We start from the raw sequence: 17,957 nt of genomic DNA, 5'->3' as shown, positions 1-17,957 counted from the left end.
CCCTCCTCCCTTCTTCCCCCCTCCTCTTCCCCTCTGACACTGCTTCCGGTGGTGACGTGTATTCGCTTCACCGGGACTAAAGTTCCCCCTCCTCGGTCTATGGGGGCGGGTAGAGGAAAGCCGAGAGCGCTCCCAACAAGGCCGCAGTATCGCGCAAGCGCGGAAGGTGGCAGCGGGGCGGACCCCGGGGGCGAGGCGGGCCCCGCCTAGAGCGGCGTGGGCGGGGCGGGTGACGTCTCTCGTCCCCGGGTGTCGGGCCGTCGGACGGGCTCGTGCGGCCTCCTACCCCTCCCGCCGACAACTGCCCCCAACGGCTCTTCCGGCCCCAGTCGTGGTAAAAATGTCCTGCGTCTGTGCGCCGGAGCTCGGGAGGAGCCCCTCCGCGTGAGCGCCCCCTGGGATATTGGACATAATCACCTCTCATTCCGGACCGGGCCGGGTCTCGGTTGTGGGAGGACTCATGGGTGCCCCGCCCCTTTTCCCTGGAGGGGGCGGGGCGGCGGCCCGTGACGCCATCAGAGGGCGCCCGAGGAGGGACGGGCCGCCAGTTGGAGATGGAGTCGGTGCTGGCTCTGCGCGGCCTGGTGCTGCTGCGGGGTGAGGGCCAGAGGCGCCGGGGGTTGCGAGCTGGGCTCGAGGGGCGGCAGCGGAGAGGAAGAGCCGCGTGTCCCCGGCGAGGGGTGGTCCCCCGGGGTCGGTGAGGACGGAAACGTCAGCGTTCTCACGCTGGTTATCCGTCCCTCGCTCTCCCCAGACTCCGTGGAGTGGGAGGGGCGCAGTCTCTTGAAGGCGCTTATCAAGAAAGCTGCGCTGGGGTGAGTATCCCGCAGCCTTCCCCCCGAAGTCCCCGGGAAGGAAGGCTGGGCCCAGCTCTGTGACACTCACCTTCATCTCTGCCTTAGTGGGGAGCAGGTCCACATCCTGGGCTGTGAAGTGAGCGAGGAAGAGTTTCGTGCAGGTTTTGACTCCAGTATCAACAGCCGGTAAGCACAGATTGGGAGAGAGTTTGCTGGGTGTAGGATCCCTGTAAGGAAATTGCTCTCCGGCATATTCATTGAAGGAATGGACATGTGTCTTTCGGGAGGCCAAGATTCGTAAGAGAAATGAGGAGTGGCGAGTTAATGGAGAACCCAGAGCATGGGCCATAGAAGCGCAGACGGAAATGGAGCGTAATAAGAGGCCGACGCTGTAGTTTCGCACCAGAAGCTGTACTGGTGGATAAAAATGAACCTATTCTGTCTTTTGAGGTATTCAGAATCCGGGGATGGTTAGTCCAGACGTGGATTCCAGATTTGCACCAACACTAGCTGCCAGCTACTGAGCGATTTGTTCTAGAGGCGAAAGTAACAGACTGTGCAAAATTAGGGACGTATGGGAAGGCATAGCTGTTCATGGGAATTGGAAGAGCTTCCTGAGACCACACCGATAGCAAAAGGTCTCAGCGTGAAAATGAGTTCAGTTGTTATCCCAAAAGCAGTGACGGCCCTTTCAACGTGTAAGAGGCGAGTGATAATCTCATACTGTTAGACTACTCCAGTGACCAGTGTGGAGAATGGATTAGAAGGGGGCAGCCTGGAGACAGACCGGGAGGGAAGGCTGCTGTGGTAGTCCAGGTTCACTCAGGGGTGTATGTGTACTGAGCACCAGTTACGAACCGGGTGCTGTGGTAGGCGTGGTGAATGAGACGGCTGTGGTCTCTAACGCATCTTAGGGAAAGATGATAGGGGGTGACAGATCTGGCTTAAGACAGTAGCAGTAAGTAAGCATAGAGAGTTTAGGAGGAAAGTAAAAGGACTCTAGCAGGTAGCATTTCCAGGAGTTATAGACTGATGTGGAATAGACCTTAGGAGACTCCTGAACCCACCTGTGTGCCTGGATAAAAAAGATTACTTCCCGGTCTAGACAGCTCAGTAGCTTACATCTGTGTTCAGCTCTGGTTTTTCAACCATGTGATGGAAGTGATGTTTCATGTTAAGGTGGCACTTACAAGAGAAGCAACAGATAGGACGGTGGTGTCCAGGAACAAGTTGGGCCACCGTGAATCCGATCCCAGGATGTCTAACCCACGCCAGACTCCTTTTTTCTGTGGTGCTATTTTATCTATAGTTAGTAACACAGGATCTAATTCTTGATCTTCTCTAAACTGTCCTACAGGCAGGAACCATGTCTCACATCCTGTCCTCTCCCTGTTCCTCCAGGGAATGACACGAGTTAGGCTCCGCTCGGGAAATGTTTGATGGTGATGATAAGTAACGTTTGTCAAGCCTTTAATACGCGTTAAGGATCGTTCTAAAGATCAAACAGTTGGTATCTGTGCATTTGTTCTACAAATGAAGAAACAGTTTTAGGATAAGTAGCTTATCAGTTAGGTGGCCTTGGGTAAGTAGTGAAGCCACGCTTAGAGCTCAGGGCTTTCTGACACCAAAGCCTGTGCTGCCCACATGGTAGTCTGTGTCTCAGTTTTAGCTCTAAGTCACAGAGAGCCACAGAGATCACAGGGTGAAGTTCAAGATTGAGGGGAAGGGGCAGGGTTAATAAGTCATCTCCTGTTTTCCCTTTGCAGGCTGGTTTACTATGACCTCTTCAGAGACCCGCTCAACTGGGCACAGACTGGGGAAGCCCTTCCGGGGGGACCCCTGGGAGCCTTGCAGGCCATGTGCGAGAGGACGGACCCTGGTCCTGTCACTGTGGCTCTCGATTCACTGAGCTGGCTGCTGCTGCGTCTTCCCTGTGCCGCCCTCTGCCAGGCCCTCTGTGCCATGAGCCGTCAGCACGCCTGCCGTGGTGAGACCCCCTTCATTACTACTCGTCATGTGCCTTCCCCTGCCAAGGAGTAAGCCCTCTTCCATTCTGAGCAAGAACATGATTAGGGATTGCCAGTTGGGCCTTATTCCATCTGTTTCACGTTTATTCTAGTTCTGGACTTCTTCGTAACCAGGCTTTTGTTCCTCTTCCGGGTTCATTTTTACTCATTTGTTTCATTCGTTCACTCAATGAGTACAAATTACGTGCTATGTGTCAGGCACAAATGTAGATACCAGGAGAGTAAAGACTAACTGTGCTCAGGTTCTTGTCTTCCAGGAGCTCAAAGTGCCAAAAAGGATACAGACAAGTTAGCAGTTACAAGACAGTCTGATAGCAGCCGTGATGATAAAGGAACATACACAGGGTGTCCTAAGGAAAGAACTGTCTCGAAGAGGAAGGGGTTAGCCAGGCAAATTTGGCCAGACCAGGGGCCCTGGGAGTAGCCCTGAAGTATACCGTGGATTCTAGAACTGACCATGCAGTCAGCTACGCAACTTTGTATTAAGGTGCTTGAGTCTCTCAGTGTTTCAGTTTACTCTGTAAGAGTGGGGGGAAGGGGTGAAATTACAGTATTAGCATGAACTATTTAATTTTTTTTTAATGTTTATTTTTGAGAGAGAGTGTAAGTGGGGTAGAGGCAGAGAGGGAGACACAGAATCCGAAGCAGGCTCCAGGCTCTGAGCTGTCAGCACAGAGGCCAACACGGAGCTCGAACTTACAGACTGTGAGATCGTGACCTGAGCTGAAGTCAGACGCTTAATCAACTGAGCCCCCCAGGCGCGCCTAGGAGGAACCATTTAGAATTGCTGTTAGGTCAAGTGATAGCGATGTCATATGCTTCAGCCCAAACGTGCCGACGTTTGTAAGCGTCAAAACACGAAGGCATCTTCTAGCACAGTGCTGACGCTCTTTAAGCGTGTGTGTGCGCGCTCCGCAAAAGGGAGAGACAACGGGAGGGAGTCAAAGGCACTGACTGGGATGGGGTCAAGTTCCAAAAGCCTCAAGTAGTTCATCATGTAAGAGATGAGGCTGGAAAGTAAGCAGAGACTGGAAGAGGAAGGGGTTAACTCTGTCCCGAAGGCCCTGAGGGAGGAGCTCCGAGGACCGAGGACCAAGTCAGAGTGGGCCTGGCTCACATTCACTCTGAGGAGGTGAGGGCTGCAGCTCCGCAGTCCCAGCCTCACCAAGGGAAGTCAGGATCGTGGCAGAGCCGCAGCGGAACGTGAGGCACCCCTTCCTTCCTCCTCCTCTACTGTTCCATCCCTGGCCTCCACTCTGAGTGTTCCCCACTGCCCTTTGCGCCCCACGCTTGTTGTCCTTCCAGGTGGCGGCCCCGCAGCGGAGCAGCTGTGCGTGCTAGGCCTGCTGCACCGAGAGCTCCACGGCCCGGGCCCCATGGGAGCATTGAGCAGCCTTGCGCAGACCGAGGTGACCCTGAGTGGTACAGCGGGCCAGGCCTCGGCCCACATCCTCTGTCGGAGGCCCCGACAGCGCCCAACCCTCGAGGTCAGGAGAACCCCGGGGAAGCACTAAGGTCAGGGTCAGACGGAAGGGGAGCCTTGGCGGAAAGAAGAGTAAGAAAGCTGGTGTGGCCGAGCGCTTCCCTCTGTCTCCTTGTTTTGTCATTTCCCTCCTGATCCTCACCACGGCCCTGGGAGGTGGCTTGTTTTGTTGTCCCCTTACCCAAGTTACAGACAGTGAGTGGTAGAGCCAGGATTTGAACGCAGGATTGCCCGATTCGGATCCCGTGGGCTTAACCAAGAGGAGATCTTGACTTCCAAGAAACGGCAAAGGAGAAAAGACTGGGAGCGGTTGTTGGGGGAGAAGGAGCGAGTCCCTTCGGAGAGCTTTGAAGGAGGGCGAGGGCAAGAGCAGGGGCTGGAAGCTGTTACACTGATGGTGGGGCGGGCAGGGGTGGGCAGGGGCAGGGCCGGTGGGGGGGGGGGGGGTCCAAGTTCTTCTCTCTGGTTTGTTCCGTCAGGTGGAAACAACCTTTCTGTTAATATTCTTTCTTCTCCCCCAGACTCTGTGGTTCTCCGTCCTGCCTGACTTGAGCCTGGATCTCCAAGGGGGACCCCCGCTAGAGTCCCAGCCCCACCCAGATCCTCACACACCGCAGGTATCTCGCAGGCCAGGGCGGAAACGAGGGAACGGAGCTTGTGGGTCTGGTGAAAGGAGAGACTGGAAACTGCAGGGGGTGGGGGTGGGGTCAGGGGTGCAGCCATGAGGCAGTGGCAGTATCCCTCGTGCCTGCAGGTGGACCCCGCCTCCCACTTGACCTTTAACCTCCACCTGTCCAAGAGAGAGCGAGAAGCCAAGGATAGCCTGACACTGCCTTTCCAGTTCAGCTCCGAAAAGTAAGGTTGGGGGCCAGGCGCCTGGGTTCCTGAGTAGAGCCCCGCGTCCGGGCCTGAGAGGTGGGGTGATGGCAGGTTATTGATTAACCTCAGACTTTACAGGGGCTGAAGTCCACCTCCAAAGACAAGTCTGGGGAGTGGTTCTCTACCCGCTCCTGCCCCAACGAGGCTAAAGGGCCTCTATGTCTCCTTTCTCGCCATTAGAGCCTTAGGTCACAGAGCAATCGGGTCTGGGCTGAGCCAGACCAGACCCTGGGGAAGTGGCCCTGCCCCTCTCTAGGCAACAGTGTTACTGGGAGGACGGGAAGCCGGTTGGGTGTGGTAGAGACAGGTTCATAATGGCCTCTGTATGCCTGTCGTTCTGTGCTCAGTGTGTGGGCGGGCGAAGCCAGACCGTGGCAGGATCCGTGCCCTCGAGCTGCTAAGAACGTAGGGGATCGTTAGGAGAGCGGCATCAGTCTATCCCGGTGCCGGATGCGGCTCCCATGCTGACTAAACGAGGAGGTCAGAGAAAGGGACTTGAACCCAGAAAACACGAAAGCCAATGAGAAAGAGGAGGGAGTCAGTCACCAGGAAGCGTGTCCAGACAGGACCCCGTTACCCACCCTCACCAGCACCCGCTCCCCCCTCCGCTCCCCAGACAGCAGGCTCTGCTGCGCCCTGGGCCCGGCCCTGCTACCAGCCGCATCTTCTATGAGCCAGACGCGTTCGATGACCTGGACCCAGAAGACCCAGATGGTGACCTGGATGTTTGACGGGGAGCCTTGACTAGCCTGTACTGGGGAGGGGGGAGAGAGACCTTGGACGCGTAACCATCCTTTCGTTGTTTGCGGCGGCCTTACCCTGCCCCACCTGTGTCCCCTGTGTGCGGAGGTCCTGCCTCGTGACCCCCGAGTCCGGGAGTAGCTTCCAGGCGGGACAAAACATGGGAAGGGGCAGAGGGGAAGGTGAGGGAACAGAGACGCCTCCCTTCCCAGCCTAATAAAATCTATTTTTTTACGAAAAAAGAAACTTTGCTAGCTGTGTGAGCGGGAGTTGGCAGTGGGAGGGACTGCGTGGGAAGAGACAGGGAAGCCAGGCACCTGAGTCTTGGAGAGTCACTAGCGTTGGGGCCCAAGTGACAACGGTGCCACAGGGAGGGCCTTGCACACCGATAGCGCTCAGGGTGTGTTGTTTTAAACTGAAGCAGATACACTTAAAGGTTCCGGGTTCCCTGCAGGGATCTGGGTTGAAAGAAAGCAGAGACCCTGAAGGGGGAGGAAAAAAAAGCCTCCTTTCCAAAACATACGGTTTTATTCCTGTACAAAAAGCACACCCTCCTCTTTTTGCGTCCCTCACCCAACCCCCTCGGGGGAACTGTACAAGGTGCGCGAGCGGGGTGGCGGGGCTTGTCTGTCTCCGCACCCCGCCCACAGGCCGAGCCCTGCCCCAGGCCGGTTCAGGTCCCCGGGCACACCGTAGGCTGCCAGGCCGGGCCAGGGGGCCCCCGGCTCACACATACTCCTTGGCAGAGTTGGGCTTGGGGTAGGAGCGGGGTGCACGGTACCCAGCTTTGCTGTCACTCCCGGGACAGGAGCAAGAGAGCAGGGCGCCTCCCAGGATGACCAGAGCCGACCCCGCCCAGCCAATGAAGATGGCAGGACCGAACTCGTACCTATGGAGAGAGGGGGTTAGGGTCAGAAACGCTGCCTTTCCTGGAGGGGGATCCGGAACTGTCGCCCCTTTAGGAGGCCGGGCTCCCATACTTACTTCAGATTCATGGGGACCAGCGGGTTATAAAAGTCTGTGACAATCTGGTGGCCATACCAGGAACAAGCTACCAAGGCAGCAAGACCTGGGGGAGAGAAAGACCGGCACGTTAGGAGGCCCCAGGCCGGCACCTTGCACGCCTCCACGCTACGACTGGAGAAGAGAGGCGCTGGGCCCTCCTTGGGCCTGCCGCTCACCTGCCACGATGAAAACGATGCCTCCGGTCATGGCTATCCGGGCCTTCTTCACTTTGTCGTCTCCCCCGCAGCTTGTACACTTCATGCCCATCGTGGCCACGAACATGGCCAGGAAGCCCAGCACCAGGGACACCACCATGAGGGCTCGGGTGGCCTGTATGGCCGCTGCGGGGAAGGAGGAAGGACGCCCTCATTCCTGGAAACGCGGGTCGCTGGGCTGGGGCCCCCTGGGCGTCCAAGCCCCGCGCAGCGCCGGGTGGATCCCGCCCCCTCCCGGCTCCGCGGCCTTGCCGCTCCGCCCCGCCCTCCTTCTGCCCTAGGACCCGCCCGGGGCGCGAGGGTTTCGGCGAAACCGCCCCGGCTGGGGAGGGGGGGGGGCAGGGAGGAAGGGGCCCGCGGAGAGCGGCGGCGGCGGCCGGAGCCCCCGCACGGGCCGCAGATCTCGGCCCGCGGCCCAGCCCTGACCCCCACTATCGCGGCCACCGGCTCTGTGGCTTCGGCTAATCGGCCGATAAGATTACAGGCCGCAGGCGGCGGCCCTCGTCTGACGGCGCGCACGGCTCCTCCGCGGACCCAGCGCCCTCCGCCCCGCGCCGCCTTTTGTCCGAGAGAAAAGGGCGGGAGACGGAGGCCGCCAGCCGCGCAGGGCGGCGGGGGTAGGAGAGGCCTAGAGGGGGCTGGGCCGCCGGGCGACGAGACCCGGGGAGGCTTGGCTGGGGGGGGCGGGGGGGCGCAGCCGACGTGCAGCCCCCACCACCCCGCCCCCGGCCCGGTCCGGCCGCTTCCGCGTCCTGCTCCCCGGCAACCCCGGGCGTCGGGCCTCGCGCCCTTGCCCCGCACCCCGCCCGGCGCCCTCGTTCCCCGGGCGCGTCCGCCCCGTCGGCCCCGCGGCCTTACCCGGCAGGGCGAGCACCGAGTCGTACATCTTGCAGCTCATCATGCCGGTGCTCTGCGTGACGCAGTCCATCCACAGCCCCTTGTACATGGCCTGGGCCGTGATGATGTTGTCGCCCGCGTACGAGCTCATCTGCCACTGCGGGATGGCGGTGGCCGCCACCAGGCCCACCCAGCCCAGCAGGGCCAAGGCAAAGCCCAGCAGCTGCAGGCCCGAATTGGCCATCTTCGCCCTCGGAAGAGCCTGGGGACGCCGGGCGGGCGACCCTGCGGTAAAGCAAACCCACCTCGGGGGGGGCAGCCCCACAGAAAGAGACGAGTCACCAGAAGAGAAGTTTGGGGTCAAGTGACTGCAGATCTTTTTGTCACCCGAGAAAAACACCAAAAAACAAAAAAACCACACACACACACAAATCGATCCTTCCGGCGGGGCAAGGGTCTCACAGAAGGATCAGGCCACGCCCGGGGACTGGTGGTCGAAAAAGCGATCCCGCGAAGGCCAGGCGGTCCCCTCCGGCGTTCTCCGCGACCCTACCCAGACGGAAGGCGGAGGGGCGGTGTGCGCGCGGTCCCGGGTACTGGAAGCCCCCAAAGTGCCCTGGGCTGTCGGCCTGCGGCTGCAGTGCCCGGTGGCTCGGCGGTGAGCGGGCAGGTGCGGGCGGACAGGTGCGGCGCACCTGAGTATATGTAGGGCGTCAGGGGCGCGCCCCCGCGGGCACCGGGAGCGCGGGGGGGGAGGCGGGACCGGAGGGCGGCCGAGGGTGACCTGACGTCACCGAAGGGACACTCACCTGAGCCGGAAGTCCTGGCCCCCACCCCTCCTTGCCCAGGTGAAGAGGAAGAAACCTGAGCCCCAGGGTCACGCCCCTTCTCCTGCCCGGCTTGGATTGCGGGTAGGGAGGAGGCGGCGGCTTCTCTGGAGTTCCCAGCTTGGAGTCAGCCCCTCCAGACCGGACTTCCCTGGGCAGCGGGATGCCCCTTCTCCTCTCCCCGGCAGGTGCGCCTGGGATACTGCGGCCCCAGAGCGGGGGACACCCTGGGCCCCTCGGTTCCGCCCACCCCCACCCCTCCCCTCCGCTGGGACTCTTGGTTTCTACTCTAGGCGCTCTTTGTCCTGCCCTACTTTCGTCCCCACCCCTCTGCTCTTCCTTTTCTTCAGTCGGCTCTCCTAAGCGTCCCCACCTTGGGGAACCCTAGCTCCAGTCCCTCAGAACTGCCCCCCTTCAGCAGCCTCCTTGGAGTCTGCATTCCCAGAACCACCGGCCCAGCAGCACCCCGACGCCCCGTGCCCCCTGGCCGCCACCCTCCTGTCCCGCCCTCCAGCTGACACCCGGCTCCCAGGCCCCGGCCTCCACAGCCCCGTCTTCTTGGCTGTCCATTCCAATCCCTATCCCTGACCTGCCTGGACCCTTGGCACCCCACCTCTAGGGGGTCACTATCCCCCACCTGCGACGAGGGTCCTTCCTAGCAAAAGGAAGAAAGCACTGAGGCCAGAAGTCAGCAGAGGGTGGGGAGCGGGGTCAGGCCTAGGTGACATTCTTGGCCACACCTGTCGCTCCCTTCCCTTGGAGACTTTCCAAACCTGTACTCCACTTTCTCCTTCCCTCCCGTCTTACACACATTTCCCTTTCCTTCTTTCTGAGCCTGGACCTGACTCTGTGCACCCTCTCCGTCATGCAGGGCTTCCTCCCTCGGGAGTCTACCTCCCAGCCCCTTCCCTGCCCCCGCGCCCCACAGCGCCACTCTGCTGCCCCCTTGCCCGGAGTCCTCCCCACCCACCTCTCGGCTCCCAGACCCACATGTTTCCAGCCCCCTCTCCATGTCTATTTTTTCCCTCCACCCTCCCACATTTCCCATTTTTCTTCCTCCTCTCAAACATTTCTCTGTAAGGCTCTCCCTTTTTGATTCATGGTGAGGTGGTGGTGTTTTTTTTTTTTTTAACCTATCTTTTTTTCTTACAATTTATTTTGAGAGAGAGAGAGAGAGAATCCCAAGCAGGCTCCACACTGTCAGCCCAGAGCCCGATGTGGCTCGAACCCACAAGAGTGAGATCGTGACTTAAGCCAAAATCAGGAGTCAGAAGCCCAACCAACTGAGCCACCCAGGTGCCCCGAGTTGGGTTTTTTGTTGTTTTTTTTTTTTTTAAGGTGCTTTCCAGCTCCAAAATGTTATGTTTCTCACGTCTGCCTCTTGCCTGCCCACCCCAGCTGCCTCCAAACCCACAGCCCCGTTTCCCGGCTTGTCCTTTTGAAATCTATTCTCCGGAAGTGAACTGGTTTGTTTGTTTCAGACTTGGGTCCCGTTACTTTCTGTTTAAAATCCTTAAAGCAGGGGGCACCTGGGTGGCTCAGTTAATTAAGTGTCTGATTTTGGCTCAGGGCCTGATCTCACGGTTCGTGAGCTCGAGCCCCCTGTCGGGCTCTGAGCTGACGGCGCGGAGCCTGATCCTCTCTCTCCGCCCCTCCCCTACTCGTTCCCGGGCGCCCGTGCATGCGCGCGCGTGCGCTCTCTGTCTCTCGCTCTCTCTCTCAATAAATACACTTAAAAAAATGAAAATAAAACAAAATCCTTAAAAGCCTCCAATGTCTCTCCTCGCTCCAGTGTTGCTACACTGGGCTTGGCAAAATAAATGCCGTGTGTGGCTCGCCGGACTGTGCCTCGGCCGTGCGAGCCCTCTCTCTGCTCCCGACGTGTATCTTTTTTACTACTTTCCTTCACACACTCTGTTCTCTACGCCTGGATGCTCTTGTCCCTGTCCCCTCCCCTCCTTCCTCTACCCTGCTGACCGACGCATCCGACTCATCCTTCAGCAATCAGCTGGAGCCTCGCTTCTCCTGGGAAGCCTGACCTGACCACCCCGCCCCAGACTGAGTCATATCCCTCGGTGGATGTGCTCACTCACCGCTACTTGGTGCTTTAACTGCACGACTTCTTATCACAGAAACTATTTACTCGTGTGCCTATTTACTCAGTGTCAGTCTTCCCCTGTCGATGCCTCCGGGTTTATCGCCAATAAATATTTGATGAATGAATGAAAAAATAAACTACAAATTAACGATATTTTCATCCACTGGTTCAACAAATGTTTCCCGAGGGCCCGTATAAATGGCTCCAGACGTTGCTCCGGACGTACAGCTGGAACGACCCAGATGAGGACACTGCCCTCCTCGGGGCACTCAGATGCTAGAGGGAGGAAGCAGACAATAAAGGCATAAACAAGATGCCACATGTTTTCAAGGCAATAAAACAGGGCAATGTGATGAGGTTGGGTCCGCTGGAGGGAGACCTTTCTAGGAAGTAACTAGCAAGGAACCAGCCAAGAGAAAACCATGTTGGGTGAAGAAAGTGGAAAGGGCCGAGAGACCCTGTGTGGATTGCCCCTTTGCGATTTTGTAGTATTCATTTCTTTTTTTTTTTTAATTGTCTTTAACGTTTAATTATTTTTCGGAGAGACGGAATGTGAGCAGGAGATGGGCGGAGAGAGAGGGAGACAGAGAATCCAAAACAGGATGCAGGCTCTGAGCTGTCGGCCCAGAGCCCGACGTGGGGCTCAACCCCACAAACCGTGAGATCATGACCTGAGCCCAAATCAGGCACTTAACCAACTGAGCCACCCAGGTGCTCCTATGGTACTAAGTTTAAAGCAGGAGCTCTCAACCTCAGCACCATTGACCAGATAACTCTTTGTTGCAGGTGACTGTCCTGTTCATTATAGGATACTTAGCATAACATCTTTGACTTCTATTGATTAGATGCCAGGAGAGCCCTCCGCTGAGCCCCAAGGTGACAATCCAAAATGGCTCCAGACGTTGCCAGATGTCGGGGTGACGAGAGGGGCAAAATGGGTCCCGGCGAAGAGCCACCGATTTATTTTTTTTTTAATTTTTTTTTCAACGTTTTTATTTATTTTTGGGACAGAGAGAGACAGAGCATGAACGGGGGAGGGGCAGAGAGAGAGGGAGACACAGAATCGGAAACAGGCTCCAGGCTCCGAGCCATCAGCCCAGAGCCTGACGCGGGGCTCGAACTCACGGACCCCGAGATCGTGACCCGGACCGCGAGATCGTGACCTGGCTGAAGTTGGAGGCCCAACCGACTGCGCCACCCAGGCGCCCCGAAGAGCCACCGATTTAAAGCGTGGCCAGGCAGCATCACTGTGGCTGTTTTGCTCTGGTAGCCTCCAGTAAACAGTTGGGTACAAGGAGCGAGTAGACGGATGATTGGACTTGACCACGGTTGGGATTTTGCTAAGGAGAGGAAGGAGTTTGAGGTATTCGCACGAGAGCGCTTTAGGTGTTCGAGCCCGGATGTAAATTGGGTCGTAAGAAGAGTAAACGCAAAAGCCTTGGGCGTTAGTGGAAAACTGGGGGTGGATGGTGTGGAGGTGTCTCTCCACGAGGAGAAGGGAGCGAGATACCTGGGAAAATGAGCTGGTCGGCTGGCAGGGGCCTGGGACCGCCGGAAGAGAAAGATGAGGTTCGACACCTACTGATGACAAGAACTTCTAGCAAACAAAGATTAGAAAGGACATTCTTATACCTCGTGAAAAAGTATCAGGCTCACCTCTTTTATTTTCGGGAAAAGGATAAAGAAAGTCACTGTTACCGCTTTTGTTTGGACCAAGTTCTGGAGGTCTTGATTGCTACTACAAAGAAATAAAAGAAGGAGGTGGTGCAATGATTGAAAGGCACAAAATGAAACTGATTTACAGTTATAACTGTATCCTTAGAAAAGCGAATGGAGGGGCGCCCGGGGGGCTCGGCTGGTTGAGCATGCAACTCTTGATTTCGGCTCAGGTCGTGACCTCACGGTTTGTGGGTTCGAGCCCCGCGTCAGGTTCTGCGCTGACAGCACGTTCTGCTTGGGATTCTGTCTCCCTCTCTCTCCTCCCCTCCTCCCTGCTCCTTATCTCTCTCCCTTAAAAAAAAAAAAAAAGGAATAGAATCGAGAGACACTATTAGTAATTAGTTTCAGCAAGGTTGCTGTATGCGAGATGCAGCTACAAAAAACAAAACAAAACAAAACAAATTGCTAGCATTTTACTACACCAGTAATAACCAACTGGAAAATACAATGTAAAATAACATTCAATTTGCATCAAAATTATAAAGCTCCTAGGAATTAACCAAGTATTGACAAGACCTCAGTGGGAGAAAAAAAACAGTTTAATTCAAATAAAGGACATAGATAACTTGGAAGAATAGAGAAACAGCCCCTGTGCTTATAAATGCGGTGACTTCACCTTATAAAGACATCAGTTGTCTCCAGAATAAATAATTTTATATATTACCAGTAAAATCCAATTAAAAAAATATTTCTTTAGAGAGAGCGTGAGCGTGAACGGAGGAGGGGCAGACAGAGAGGAAGATAGCAAGAATCCCAAGCAGGTTCCTCACTGTCAGCACAGAGTCTGATTCAGAGCTCGAACTCTCAAACGGGGAAATCATGACCTGAGCCGAAACCAAGAGTCGGACACTTAGCCGACTGAGCCACCCAGGCGCCCCAAAAAGGAATGAACTCTTGAGATACACAGCAGCATGGATGAATCTCAAAATAATTACGTAGTGAAAGAGGCCAGACCCCCCCCCCATACATCCTGTATGTCTCCGTTTGCATAAAATTCCAGAAAATGCAAAGTGTTCTAGAAAGAGTGGCACTGGCTGCCTACAGGGGTGAGTGGAAAGGGCTGTAGGGAGGGATTACAAAGAGGTAAAGGAGGGCGCCTGGGTGGCGCAGTCGGTTGGGCGTCCGACTTCAGCCAGGTCACGATCTCGCGGTCCGTGAGTTCGAGCCCCGCTCAGGCTCTGGGCTGATGGCTCAGAGCCTGGAGCCTGTTTCCGATTCTGTGTCTCCCTCTCTCTCTGCCCCTCCCCCGTTCATGCTCTGTCTCTCTCTGTCCCAAAAATAAATAAAAACGTTGAAAAAATAAATAAATAAAAATTGCATAGGGGCGCCTGGGTGGCTCATTCGGTTAAGCATCCGACTTCAGCTCAGGTCACGATCTCGCGGTCCGTGAGTTCGAGCCTCGCGTCAGGCTCTGGGCTGATGGCTCAGAGCCTGGAGCCTGTTTCCGATTCTGTGTCTCCCTCTCTCTCTGCCCCTCCCCCGTTCATGCTCTGTCTCTCTCTGTCCCAAAAATAAATAAAAACGTTGAAAAAATAAATAAATAAAAATTGCATAGGGGCGCCTGGGTGGCTCATTCGGTTAAGCATCCGACTTCAGCTCAGGTCACGATCTCGCGGTCCGTGAGTTCGAGCCTCGCGTCAGGCTCTGGGCTGATGGCTCAGAGCCTGGAGCCTGTTTCCGATTCTGTGTCTCCCTCTCTCTCTGCCCCTCCCCCGTTCATGCTCTGTCTCTCTCTGTCCCAAAAATAAATAAAAACGTTGAAAAAATAAATAAATAAAAATTGCATAGGGGCGCCTGGGTGGCTCATTCGGTTAAGCATCCGACTTCAGCTCAGGTCACGATCTCGCGGTCCGTGAGTTCGAGCCTCGCGTCAGGCTCTGGGCTGATGGCTCGGAGCCTGGAGCCTGTTTCCGATTCTGTGTCTCCCTCTCTCTCTGCCCCTCCCCCGTTCATGCTCTGTCTCTCTGTGTCCCAAAAAAATAAATAAACGTTGAAAAAAAAATTAAAAAAAAAAAAAAGAGGTAAAGGAAACCCCGGGGGATGATGGATATGTCCACTATCTTGATGACGGGGATGGTTTCATGGGTGTGGACATCGGTCAAAACTTACCAAATTGTACATTTGAAATATGTGCAGTTTATTGTTTGTGAATTATACCTCAAGAAAGCCGTTAAAAAAAACAAAAACAAAAACATAACTGGGTTCGATCCACTCTAAGCACCATATGAGTGTTCCATTATTCCCCTTCATTAAAACCCTAAGATGTAGATGCTATTATTATCTCCCTTCTCGTTTTACAGATGAGGTATATAAGACACAAAGAGCTTAGGTAACTTTCCCAAGGGCAAAGTTAGCAAGTTGGTCAGGGCACTCAAACTCAGGCAGTGTGAGCCCAGAGTGCATACTTTTTTTTTTTTTTTCATGTTTATTTGTTTTTGAGAGAGAGACAGAGCATGAGCCCGGGAGGGGCAGAGAGAAAGGGGGACACAGGATCCGAAGCAGGCTCCAGGCTCCGAGCTGTCGGCACAGAGCCCGACGCGGGGCTCGAACTCACAGACCGTGAGATCAAGACCTGAGCCGAGGTCAGGCGCTCAACCGACTGAGCCCCCCAGGCGCTCCCCAGGGTCCATACTCCTAACTGTGCTGCATCTAGCCGTTTGCTGAGAGGCTGGGGCGGTAACAGAAGCCTCTCGCACTCTCGCACTGCTGACGGACGCAGAGCCCGGGACAGTCAGTCTTCAGAGCAAGCTGGTAGTACTTAGTCAAAGCAGGTGTTAAGTATGCCCTATGACTCAGAAATTCCACTTGTGTAGACAGATATAATTAATAATAGACGTACGGACAGGCAGCGATGTCTCTCCCAGAGAAGTTCTCACAGGAAGCGGTAACAAGCCGGGTAGGAAATGTGCGTTGACATGTTCTTTTGTTGCGTTTGGGAACCGCAGGTGACACGGGTGTTCATCAGCGGGACCTCGAGCAACTACACATGGCGTGAGTGACACCGTGGAGCCCCCATGCAACAGACTTGGTAATCACAGAGCATGAAGGAGGATGGAAACCATGGTGCCTACAAGGGCACCTGGGGGGCTCAGTCGGTTAAGCATGGGACTCGTCACTTTGGCTCAGGTCATCGAGTCCCGAGTGGGGCTCTGCACTGATTGCAGGGAGCCTGCTTGGGATTCTCTCTCTCTCTCTCTCTCTCTCTCTCTATCCCTATCCCTCCCCCACTCGTGTTCTCTCTCTCTCTCTCTCACACACACACACACACTCTCTCTCTCTCTCTCTATCCCAACCCTACTCGTGTTCTCTCTCTCTCTCTCACACACACACACACACACACACACACTCTCAAAATAAATAAACTAAAAAAAAAAAAACATAGTGCTTCTGGTCAGTAAGTAGGATCAGAATGAAATATATAACAAGATGCTATTTACATAAATTAGAAATGTTTGCGGGAATGCCAGCTGGTGCAGCCACTCTGGAAAACAGCATGGAGGTTCCTCAAAAAGCTAAAAATAGAACTACCCTATACCCGCCGATTGCACTACTAGGCATTTATCCGCGGGATACAGGTGTGCTGTTTCGAAGGGACACATGCACCCCATGTTTATACAGCACTATCGACAAGAGCCGAAGTCTGGAAAGAGCCCAAATGTCCATCGATGGATGAATGGATAAAGAAGATGAGGTATGTATACACAATGGAGTATTACTCGGCAATCAAAAAGCAGGAGATCTTGCCATTGGCAACTACGTGGATGGAACTGGAGGGTGTTATGCTAAGTGAAATTAGAGAAAGACAAAAATCATATGACTTCACTCATATGAGGACTTTAAGACACAGAACAGATGAACACAGGGAAGGGAAGCAAAAATAATATAAAAACAGGGAGAGGGGCAAAACAGAAGAGACTCAGAAATATGGAGAACAAACTGAGGGTTGCTGGAGGGGGTGTGGCGGGGGGGAATGGGCTAAGTGGGGGAGGGGCATTAGGGAATCTACTCCTGAAATCATCGCTGCACCGTATGCTAACTACTTTGGATGTAAGTTTAAGAAAATAAAAAATAAAATAAAATAATAAAATAGGATTTGTCAAAAAATAAAAATAAAGAAATGTTTGCACAGAAAACAACTGATGTTTTGCAAGAGCACAAACACAAGTGAGCATGAAATGCATTGGAATGGCTGCCTTTTGAGGGAGGACAAAGGGAAATGGGTCGTGATTCCAAAAAAAGTTTTGTTTTCCTTTTTTTTTTTTTTAAGTAAGCTCTATGCCCAAACGTGGGGCTTGAACTCACAACCCTGAGATCAAGAGTCACATACTATACCAACTGAGTCAGCCAGACGCCCCAAAAGAGAATAGCTTTTAAAATAAAAACAAGATGTATGGGGCGTCTGGGTGGCTCAGTGGGTTGAGCATCCAACTTGGGCTCAGGTCATGATCTCACAGTTCGTGAGTTCGAGCCCCGCGTCAGGCTCTGTGCTGACAGCTCGGAGCCTGGAGCCTGCTTCGGATCCTCTGTTCCCCTCTCTCTCTGCCCCTCCCCTGCTCGAACGCGCTCTCTCTCTCTCTCAAAAGTAAAGATAAACATTTCAAAATAAAATAAAAACAAGACATCAATCAACACAGATAATGCACCAAGAACTGTGTCATTAATTCAATCCTCTGCACCTCAGACCCTGATCTATGGACAAAATGCAGCGAAGGAGCGAACAGGGGAGACGGCATTGCTGAAGCTCAGGAATCCAGGTTGCCTTCCAGAAACTGGAAGCCAAATGGTCCTGTGAAGTAGGAGCAGAAGGTAGTGTGTGTGTGTGTGTGTGTGTGTGTGTGTGTGTGTGTGGCGGGGGCGTCCTGGCTTTCTCCTGCCCCCTCCCACCTCCATCGCTTACCCATCATGGGCTGAACCCAGCCAGAAGGCAGTGGTCACAGGAGCTTTGGAAACAAAAGCCTGCAGGGATGAACTCCCCGTGGCAGAGGGCAGAGTTTGGGAAGGGCTACAGCTGTCTATCAAGAAGCAAGACACACGCACGCACGCGCGCTCCGATGTAAAGCCCCCCCCCCCCGTGTCATGTGTCTCTCCTCTCCTTCCAACTTCTATCAACAACCCCTTGCTCACCTTCCAGGCCACCTTTCTTTCTCCCTCCCAGCTCTCCTGACTTCTCTCTTGTCTAGAAGGGTCGCTGAGAAGCATCGGAAACACAGCATCTGAATGAGAGCAGGAATGTGCCCTCGTAGAACGGAGCCCAGAACCTCACCTGCTACACTGACTTTCCATCTGCCCCCAGTCTGCGCCCCCCTTTAGCCCCTCTGTTCTAGGCACC

The 17,957-nt window shown here is 54.9% G+C and overlaps 2 protein-coding genes across 3 annotated transcripts; one reads left to right on the top strand and one right to left on the bottom strand.

The window, feature by feature from the left end:
* The first annotated feature begins 205 nt into the window (after window positions 1-205).
* On the top strand, window positions 206-6,169 carry ELP5 (elongator acetyltransferase complex subunit 5). Of its 2 annotated transcripts, none has more exons than XM_047089626.1 (8): window positions 206-597; window positions 755-815; window positions 903-983; window positions 2,564-2,784; window positions 4,130-4,311; window positions 4,829-4,924; window positions 5,062-5,162; window positions 5,534-5,796. In XM_047089626.1, the coding sequence occupies exons 1-8, from the start codon at window positions 555-557 to the stop codon at window positions 5,604-5,606; spliced, it is 858 nt and encodes a 285-aa protein (XP_046945582.1). In that variant the 5' UTR covers window positions 206-554; the 3' UTR covers window positions 5,607-5,796. The 2 variants fall into 2 exon arrangements, with proteins under 2 accessions (XP_046945582.1, XP_046945581.1); XM_047089625.1 differs by lacking the exon at window positions 5,534-5,796 and adding an exon at window positions 5,803-6,169 and having other exon boundaries at window positions 217-597.
* Window positions 6,170-6,457: 288 nt separating this feature from the next.
* CLDN7 (claudin 7) lies at window positions 6,458-8,228 on the bottom strand. The gene is made up of 4 exons (XM_047090036.1): window positions 8,006-8,228; window positions 7,109-7,273; window positions 6,912-6,996; window positions 6,458-6,816 (listed from the first exon to the last, which is right to left on the bottom strand). Exons 1-4 carry the CDS (start codon window positions 8,226-8,228, stop codon window positions 6,654-6,656), a joined length of 636 nt encoding a protein of 211 aa, XP_046945992.1. The 3' UTR covers window positions 6,458-6,653.
* Window positions 8,229-17,957: the final 9,729 nt, after the last annotated feature.

Source organism: Lynx rufus, unplaced genomic scaffold (assembly GCF_022079265.1).
Source record: "Lynx rufus isolate CCGP_SWC_20201006 ecotype Redwood Valley unplaced genomic scaffold, mLynRuf1.p SCAF_28, whole genome shotgun sequence".
NCBI lineage: Eukaryota > Metazoa > Chordata > Mammalia > Carnivora > Felidae > Lynx > Lynx rufus.
The sequence above is the reverse complement of the archived record's forward strand: the minus strand, read 5'-3'. Positions and strand labels throughout refer to the sequence as shown.